Raw genomic sequence first — 9,472 nt, 5'->3', positions numbered from 1 at the left:
CGAATTAATTCCAACACCTAATAATAAAATAATTGTGATGTCCTGTAAAAAAGAATTGTCCGTGAAGGATAATATGAATAAAAAGCGGCTACCGAATTTTTCAAGAGATGAAAAAATTACATTAGTTGAAATTATTGAAAGCAAAAAATGATATATGATATATCATATTTACTCAAAAGTAAATATGATTACGAGATGTGCAAAACTTTCACAGCAATTTCATTGGTGCCAGGGTTGTAAACCTCGGTTAAATTGGTTAAACGCCCAAAATCGGGGGTTCATCTTTAACCGAAGCAAGTGAACCTTAACGAAGGTTTAAGGTGGTTGTGGAACGCCACAAATGCGCTAAACTGAGTTCAGCGAGTTAAACTTCAGTTAACTCGAGCTAACCGTGAATTGTGAAACCGGGCCTTAGTATACGAAACTTATTTGCATGTTTTCAAGAACAGAGCCGCAGAAGTTTGAACGTATTGGAATGAGCAGGAGTATGTGACGCAAACAAATCTTATTAAGCCCGTATCAGACTACGCATTAAAGACTGAGATTGAAGATTAAAGATTGAAATTTGACCAATCAAAACAAGGAAATTTTAACTCCTTTTATTTTGATTGGCCAAAGCTCAATCTTTAATCTTCAATCTTCAATTTTTAATGCACAGTCTGATACGGGCTTTAGAACTAATGCTGTGATAAAAGTAATCCAAGTGCTCTTGGGGCATACGACGCGAACAAACTTTTATTGTATATCAGGGGATCGATCATGAAACTTTTTCCTTAAGGCGGAAACGTGAAAAGGGGAAAATTTCTCCATTAACTTCAATGGTAAAGATTTTCACTTTTCACGTGTCCACCTAAGAAAAAAAGTTTCATGATCGACCGCCAGGACTTAGGCTCAATGCACACAGGACGCGTCAACGCGTTACGCGTGGCGAATAGCCAATCATTCTTTTGCTTTCTTATTTCTTGTAATAAAAACGAAAAAATGATTGGCTATTCGCCACGCGTAACGCGTTGACGCGTCCTATGTGCATTGAGCCTTATGCAAATAATAATTGCTGACTTATGCCGGAACCGGTAAGAAATTAGCCAATCATAAAGAAGCTCGCACATAAAATGCATAACAGAGCATAAGCATAGCATGAGGCCTCTGGACCAATGGGAATCTTATGTAAATCAATATGGTGACTTTATGCTGGATACTCATTGGTCCATTGGTCTTATGTAGAGTCCTATATAAAGAGAGAAGCGACATTGATGTCCGAAGCTCTGATTGGTAATCTGATTGATACTTGATTGGCTAAGCGAACAGTCATATTGTGACCACAGCTGTTTGCAGAATGATACGAATGGTGTTTGATGACGTTAAAGCGGTCCCAAAATGGCGGTGGAGGACTCAATTGGATACTGAAGGTTGTGGTGGGGGTTCGATGTCGCTTCTCTCTTTATATAGGACTCTAGTCTTATGTTCAGGGTTGCCAGATTGGGCGATAAGTCGCCAATTGGGCTACTCGAGAGCCTCGCGCGGCGACAAAAAATATGGTTTGGCGATATATCGCCGATTGGGCGATTTTCTTTGGGTGGTTTTGGACTATCGCTATAAAAGAACAGAAGAAAATTATTTGTGGGTTACACGCAGTACTTTTTTATGTTATAGGTTAAGTTTTAAATTTCGCGCATTGTAGATTTATTAGATTGCCGCTAAAAGCGCTTTGATGTTTGACTCAATGTTTGGGTGTTTACGATAACTAATCGGATCTCGGATTGGATTGAACAATGGTACTCAACGTAGGTATAGAAAATTTCCCTAGGCTAATCGGATTGACGATTGCTGTCTCAAATGTAATCCGATTGATGACGAAAGCGTGGAGACCGAGAAGCATGCTTGAAAAGCAAGTCTCTTTATTTTTTTAAATAATAACACAAAAAATCAAAGATAAAATTAAAAAGAATGATTTGAATTTAGATTTATTGTAATTTTTTTGTCTAAACACTGGATTTCGTTTAAATTTCTGTTTGTAAAAATTAATTAATCTATTCTAAAGTTTATGGTTATATCGGAAACAAATCAAAATTAATAAAACAATTATTAATTATTAGGTACATATTAAAGCATATAATATTTCAAGCATATCATATAGAATTCCTGTTTATTATAAACTCAGTAAAAATAACTTTGAAATTATTCAACTACATTATACATTAATCAATATTAATTTATATGTTAAAAATCAATAATGTATCTGAAAATGTTTTTTTATTCTTTTCCAGATCGTAAATAAACTTCAACTCCAAGAATAAATAAAAATTACTGGAAAATGGATTGACATGAAAAGGGCATTATTGAACATTATCAATTTGTGCTAACTTAAAATTTGTAAAATCTGCTATTCTTTGTTAGTTGTTCATTAGAGAGTAATAATATAAGAACGGAATATACATAAATAAAATTAAAATAATTGTATGCATATATGATGCGTATATTACATTTTTATATTATTACTCTCTAATAAACACAGCCATGATATCTAGGCTGCGTTCCGAAATTCACTGCCAGTACTGAAAATCTATAGTATACGTAACGTGAACTATAGATTTTCAGTACTTGCAGTGTATATCGGAACGCAGCCTTTATCAAGAATACATTTTTTTAGAGACAAAAATGTTGCTGTATGAGAATCTTACAGCGTTTTCAGATAAAAAGGTATATATGAATCAGAAGGATCGGCGTCCTTGAAAACCCAGCGTTGTCGTCGTGCTTTTTTTTCGCGCGCGGAGCAAACAATACTAAAGAATGACAATTCTGCGTCAAGTCGCAGAAGAATGCGTGCGCAGGTTCGCTAATGGAGGGGAAATGAAAGCGCGATTGGCCGGCGCCACGGACTGGCCGACGTTCGTTCGCGAGACGTGTCATGTGACCCGTTCCTCTATTTATGCAAAACATCACCGATCACTCGGCCCCCACAGTCTCGTGGCAAAACAATAACAAACAACACACGTCGTCACTCCTCCGCGTTTCGACCGATTTCTCGTCCGATTTCTCATCGTGATTCTCTCGCGAGTCGTTTGCACGTTCGACGCGACGTCCGTGACGCAAGATTCTCGCGATCGTGGGTGCGCTCGAGGATTCTCGCTCTCGCGAGGCCTGTCGCGCGCGCGAGAGCGCGAGTCGGGGTCGACCAGACCGACGACGACGCGACTCCGGGGGGAGAAGAAAAAGTGAAACCCACTCTGGCCTCAGAGCGTGATGCTGTCAGCCGCAGAAAATGCCTGCTGATGGGAGACGCGCGATGCCTGTTGCGTGCTGCGTGCGCGCGTAGACCAATATGTGAATTCCGATGTGTGCACGCCGCAGTTCCTCCTTGAGCAGGTCGACTTCCGTTTAGCAGCGAGGTGGCCGAGAAGCCCCGAGAAGGTTCTCTCCCTCGTGGTCGCGGCCGTGTGGTGTGCGCGAGGCTGCGAATCGATCGCGAACGACACTGCGAGGCGCTCGAGGGTCGAGGTCTCGAGGACCATACACTCCAAAAAAAAAAAAAAAAAAAAAACCCTGAACGCGGCGCCGTAGCTGTTCGCGAATCGGACGATAAACCCCGCGCGCCCGTTTCCCTTTTCGCTCTCATGTTATCGTCCCGCTCTGGACAACGTCCAGCCGCCGTTGCACTAACGCGCGTAATAACGCGCAACGCTATATATTCGCAGATCGACACATCCGTCGCTCGAAAATCGAGGTCAAACGACGGATAGATCGGCTTTAAGACGATCCGTTTTGCTCTGCGAATTTTTGGCTTCCGTAAAGAAACAGTTTCCGGAAGTATAATTGTGTTGTATTTGAACGCGCGCGATACTTTGCCACAGTTTTTCTTGCGTTGACGCACTCGTAACTGATGGACGACACTAAGTACAGCGACTTCTCGCTAACTAGCACGATGGATAGCATGATAAAACAGGAACCTGTCCAGGAGATAGGTTCGGCATCGGCCTCTGTACCGATACCCGGAGGACACAGAGGCACCACGCGGGGAACGTACAATCAGTTCTCGCCATCCCCTCTGGCGGTCTCCTCCGGATGGGATATGAGGACTGAACAAATGGATCATCTCTTTAAAATGGATCCGGATCAGATGGACGTCTCGTTTAAAATGGATGAGGATGACATATTCCAGGTGGACAAGGCCGAGCTTATCCAAGGTCCGACTCTAGCAGAGTTGAACGCCAACGACGATACCCTCCTGGGAGATCTAAATTTTGACGATTTGTTGCTACCCGAGGATAGGGTGCAACCGATAAAAATGGAATACAGCGCTCCGATAACTGGCTCTCTGTTTAGTAGTAGCATAGGATTCGCATCTAGTAGTTTTCCTCAATCCGGAGTGACTCATCGTAGTTGTCCCACATATACGAATACAGGCTTTAATTTAAATAGAGGTTCAAATATTGTGGATAACGCAGAAGCTGTTAGTCCTACTGCATTTCCTAGTCCGGGTACTAGTAATGTTGCAGGTAAGTCTAAATAAATGTATGTTGTGTTTTGCTATCATTAAGTGCAAGAATATTTTAATGCATAAAGTATAATAATTAGATTATAATATTGATATCCTGTTTCTATGTTCTTATTTACTACAATTTGTACTTGTTTGTTGATACCGTTGGTAAGGATAATAATGGTATTGTAATTCATTTAGGTAGTTCAACAGCAAGTTCATCGACTTCGCCACATCCTGTGACTCGACCCATTGGATCATCTACTTTACACGAGCTACTTATGAAAAGAGGTGAAAATCCGTTTAATAATCCAGTATCCAGTCAGGTGGATAATACATCTACAATAGGTGGTAAACCTAAAGCTTCGAGACTGTCTATGTCTGCGCCAACACAGACAATGGGATTGGATCAAATCTGGGCTCACAGAGAACCACGACAACATCTCTTGAGTACTGGTAGCTTAGTGGAAGCAGGATCGACGAGTAGTTTGAGTACTGGAGGTGCCCTTAGTCCAGATCCACTCGGTATTGATCCTCTCAGTCATGACGAAGGCTATGAAGACAGTGACGATGACAGCGATCATTATGATGACTACAGCAGTGATAATGGTATTTCAAATTATTATTTAATTTTTTCTATAACAAAAATAAATTTATCAAATTTGTTTTACATTTTTATTTGATTTATTTATCAGATACGGGCGGAAGCGATGGCGAGGACCAGAGTAACAACAGAGTAGGATCAGGAACTACGGAATTAGGAAAAGAACACAGGCATAGTAAGAAAGAAAGATTCTTCTGGCAATATAATGTTCAAGCCAAGGGACCAAAAGGACAGCGATTGATCGCGCGGGCGCGCTTGGAAGATCCACATGTCTTGAATGAAGCAACTGATCCAGTATTTAGTCCTCATTGTGCTCTTAGAGGAATTAAGCATAGTGGGAAGGCACGAAAAGGCGACGGAAATGATCTTACGCCTAATCCTCGCAAGCTTCACAGCATTGGGCGAGAGCTGGATAAATTAAATCGCATTATAAACGATATGACACCTGTTGCAGAGTTACCTTTTCCGGCAAGACCGAAAACGCGCAAAGAAAAAAATAAACTAGCTTCACGAGCGTGCCGCTTAAAGAAAAAAGCTCAACATGAAGCTAATAAGATAAAATTGCATGGACTTGAACAAGAACACAGTTGAGTAAACATTGAGATAAAGAAGGTACTAAATTGTATCATTTTGAATATATTAAAAAACGAAGAATTCTTTTTTTCAGGACGTCTTATACAAGGTATATCACAAGCTAAACATACGCTTGCTGCTAAATTGACTGAATCCAATCGTGAAACTCAAGAAGAGCTTACACGACAAATGGAGAAATGTTGCAAGCTGGCTACCAGTGAGTAATCAGTTTTTTCTTTTTTTTTTTAGATATTTCATATATATGTATAATCCTTTAGATAAAGTTTATCATAGGCATAACATGTATATATGTAGATAAAATATACAATAAGGATACACATACTAGTGATTATTATTTTAATATATACAAATTTTTCATTACAGAAATGCGAATAGCAAATCATTCAACAGAATTTGTGAACAAAGTGCTGGAAAATATTAGAGCCGGCATTCCTGATGGTGGAATCGATAATTTTTAATATAGCAAATCGTTTTCATAAATCTTATGTCTACGCATGTGTATATATATCTTAAAAAAATATGCTACATGTCTACATACATAAGGTTAATGTTGCTTTTTATCTTTAAAGTTGCTGTTGAATATTTCAGAAAGCAGATTTATAGTTAACTTATCGGTTAACGTAAGCGGTTAATTAACAGATATCTTATATACATAATTTCAGAAAATGTTTGCTGATGTAAATGAGAAACGAAACCTTGACATATGTATTGATTTATCTTCTTTCAAATCGTTAATTTTTTTCTACAAAAGTATCTGCATTTTCGCCTATTGTACATATTGGTCAATCTGTATATAACATTTTTCATGCATCATAGATAATAGTTTCAATAATGTATCTATGTCAACAAAGAATAGAATGGTTTTTTTTATGAATTAGCTACAAATGTGTATCATGTGTTAAAAAAAAAACGGTTGTATATTTTGATAAAAGTGCAAAGAAAAAGTGCCGAATGTCACTTAATGATTAACATAGAAATGATATCATCAATGTCCGTTATCAATCGGTGTTGCACACACATTGCTTCTAAATTTGATCTTTAAATTACAATGCACACCACACAGCAGAACTTTTGATTCCAAATCATTAATAAAATTCACTTGTATTAAATTTAATTATATTGATAATATTTGTCGAGTATTTCGGCGATTCTTTTATTTTCAAATAGGAATAATTCCATTGTTGCGTAATTAAATGATGATCAAGGTTTCGGAATTGTTAATGACGGCTGATGCAACAATACTAAGAATTGACATTGATGATCTTTTTTTTAATGTTCAAACGATCATGTAGTTTTAATTGAAATAGTAAAAGATCTAGAATGTGCATTAGAAGCACTTAGAAACGAGCTTTGAATTATATAGTTGTTTGCTGTTTGCTGACTCGATCTACCTCAGAACGAAACGCTATACCTACGTACATATATATATTTGGATTATATAAAGATAAAATAATGTATGTGGAAAGATTGTAATCGTGGCGCGAGGTGGAATATCATTGCTTTAGAATTTTAAAAGCGAATACGGATGTAGCGTAGCGTCCCTTTTTGTTCGACGATTATTTAGAGCAATTGTACGCCGCGATTAGAATTATAATTATATTTTGCTAATCACTAATATACACATACATATATTTTAAATATGCAAGATATTAATCCATATTATATTCGTACTAATATTTTTTTAATCAATTTTTGTATGTAAAGTTGCCCTAAAGATCATAGTAATTGCGAGAGGAAAATATAAACGTGTGGATATATAGTCATACGATTATATACATATATAAATACAGATGTTGTATAATCCTTATATTGAATCGTTATGCAGTCTAATTTATTGTTATGCGGGGTATCACCGTAGGTTTCATTCGCTGTGTATGTTGGCAAAAGTTAATATGTGTAATATCATTGTAGCACGAGACGTCACCTTGATATCACTGTAATCACAAACGTGCGGGAAATGTTGCGTGTAATAAGAATATTTTTTTTATAGTGTGCAATACGCGCGCTCGTGCGAAAAGCGCCACTTTATTATTTCGACGATGACCCCGATACTTTTGCGATTATATGTTTGCGTTCGCTCGTTTATTCGTTCGTTCATTCGCTCGCTCACGCATTCGATGCCTGCATCTCCGCGAGAACAAATGTGCCCTTTGTTATCGCGCAGGTCCAATGCAAAATGTAAAATTGCAGTTAGCGTGCGAGTGCATTTCTGGCGTTAATCGTGCTAATCGAGTTAGGCAAACGACCTGAGGATAAACCGATCAATTTGATCAGAATCTGTAATGATGGTTGAATTATCATTTTTATTCTAATAAAAAAAAACACATGCGAACGGCAAGCGAATTTTTTTTATTACAATCATGATCATTTTAAAGATGCTAATATTACATTTCAAATGTCTCTGCTAGAACAAGATTACGCTTACATATTAACGCAAAATTAATAAAATTTAATGCGCAAAAGAAAGGAATTTTAAATACTTAATTTGTAATGTGTAAAGAAAATACATAAATATATTTATATTGTGTAAAACGAGAATCCACAAAAAATGCTACGGCACTGCTCATATCCACGGTCATTAGTCATCAGTCGTCCGATCGGTCGTTCTCATTTAATTGGTATGACTCGACGTGACTCTAGCGTTAAGTCATCTGATTTCCGCATGTTTTCCGATATGGACACAAACATAACGATGAATATCACGCGCGTCTTCACATGTTTTTTTTCCTTTGTGTATAAATCTGAAAAAATACGTATATATTTAATTAGAAGATGAATATTATTTCATATTTTTATAACGATCTTTTATGATCAAATTTATGTAGAAAATTTTAGCGAATTAACTAAAATAGAGACGAATTAATACAGTAGATAAACGTAACATTATATTTACAAAAAAAAAACAAGAAATATTTCACGCAAAGCCTTTCTTCAATGATGCAGCAATGATGCTGTAAATACCAGGCCTGTAACATGTATTTTAGATGTACATATTAAAAATACAGAAACGCATCCCTAAAGAAAAATATTAATTGAAAAATTCAAATGATTCTTTTGAGATTTTTAAGTCTTCTCAAGCAGTATAACACACATATATAATATCTATATATATATATATATATATATATATATATATAATGTGTGTGTGTGTGTGTGTGTGTGTGTATATGTATTGTTATTATTATGTATCACAGATATGTGTACTTGTTTATGAAGTAGTTATATATGATAATAAATCAAATTAATCACGAAGATAAGAAATCTGTGGGAGCGGATGAAGCTGAAGAGATGAGACGAATGTTAATTGAAATTCCAAAACAATGGGTAGCAGAACATACTAACACAATGAAAGCGTTCCATTTGCGATTGACCACAGCAAACAGTGATTGGTACTGACAGTTTATCAATTACTGACTTTAGTAAGCTAAAATAAAAAAATATAATATTAAAAATAACAAAATGGAATATAATTTTTATTATTTCTGACAAAATCAAAATCAAAATCTGTAATCTATTGATTATTTACATGCAATGGATTACGTCTAAAACGTTTACATTGTAAACACGTAATGTAAATTATTTCTATTCTACGTGTAAATACTCGACTCTGTTTTACATTGCTTGTTTATTCTAATTCATTTTTTTTTATTGATAGGGATAATGCAGCGACCTGTTTTATCGACTGTTTCCGGGTGAAAGAGATCCGGGCGCGTTCTCGAGATCGCGAGGTTCCGGGCGGCTCCGATTTTTCCGTCGAGCGTCAAGCACAAGCTCCCTCCGCGAAGTCTAGCCGAGGG

The 9,472-nt window shown here is 37.0% G+C and overlaps 1 protein-coding gene and 1 long non-coding RNA gene across 3 annotated transcripts; one reads left to right on the top strand and one right to left on the bottom strand.

Moving 5' to 3' along the window:
• Nucleotides 1-2,912: 2,912 nt before the first annotated feature.
• LOC105201427 (protein CREBRF homolog) lies at nucleotides 2,913-9,468 on the top strand. Of its 2 annotated transcripts, XM_011169432.3 has the most exons (5): nucleotides 2,915-4,496; nucleotides 4,679-5,086; nucleotides 5,173-5,667; nucleotides 5,749-5,871; nucleotides 6,039-8,013. In XM_011169432.3, the coding sequence occupies exons 1-5, from the start codon at nucleotides 3,881-3,883 to the stop codon at nucleotides 6,131-6,133; spliced, it is 1,737 nt and encodes a 578-aa protein (XP_011167734.1). In that variant the 5' UTR covers nucleotides 2,915-3,880; the 3' UTR covers nucleotides 6,134-8,013. The 2 variants fall into 2 exon arrangements, with proteins under 2 accessions (XP_039310847.1, XP_011167734.1); XM_039454913.1 differs by lacking the exons at nucleotides 5,749-5,871; nucleotides 6,039-8,013 and adding an exon at nucleotides 9,434-9,468 and having other exon boundaries at nucleotides 2,913-4,496.
• LOC120358951 lies at nucleotides 8,173-9,450 on the bottom strand. The gene is made up of 3 exons (XR_005575840.1): nucleotides 9,346-9,450; nucleotides 9,018-9,099; nucleotides 8,173-8,416 (listed from the first exon to the last, which is right to left on the bottom strand). It is a non-coding gene; the product is annotated as an uncharacterized LOC120358951 (long non-coding RNA).
• Nucleotides 9,469-9,472: the final 4 nt, after the last annotated feature.

The sequence above is a fragment of the Solenopsis invicta genome, chromosome 11, assembly GCF_016802725.1.
Source record: "Solenopsis invicta isolate M01_SB chromosome 11, UNIL_Sinv_3.0, whole genome shotgun sequence".
Taxonomy (NCBI): domain Eukaryota; kingdom Metazoa; phylum Arthropoda; class Insecta; order Hymenoptera; family Formicidae; genus Solenopsis; species Solenopsis invicta.
The sequence above is the reverse complement of the archived record's forward strand: the minus strand, read 5'-3'. Positions and strand labels throughout refer to the sequence as shown.

Excerpts from the sequence above, each read along its gene's own strand:
- LOC105201427 (XM_011169432.3), top strand. The coding sequence starts at position 3,881 with ATGGACGACACTAAGTACAGCGACTTCTCGCTAACTAGCACGATGGAT. Across the intron at positions 4,497-4,678 it reads GGGTACTAGTAATGTTGCAG|GTAGTTCAACAGCAAGTTCA; the intron begins GTAAGTCTAAAT and ends TAATTCATTTAG. Across the intron at positions 5,668-5,748 it reads TGGACTTGAACAAGAACACA|GACGTCTTATACAAGGTATA; the intron begins GTTGAGTAAACA and ends TCTTTTTTTCAG.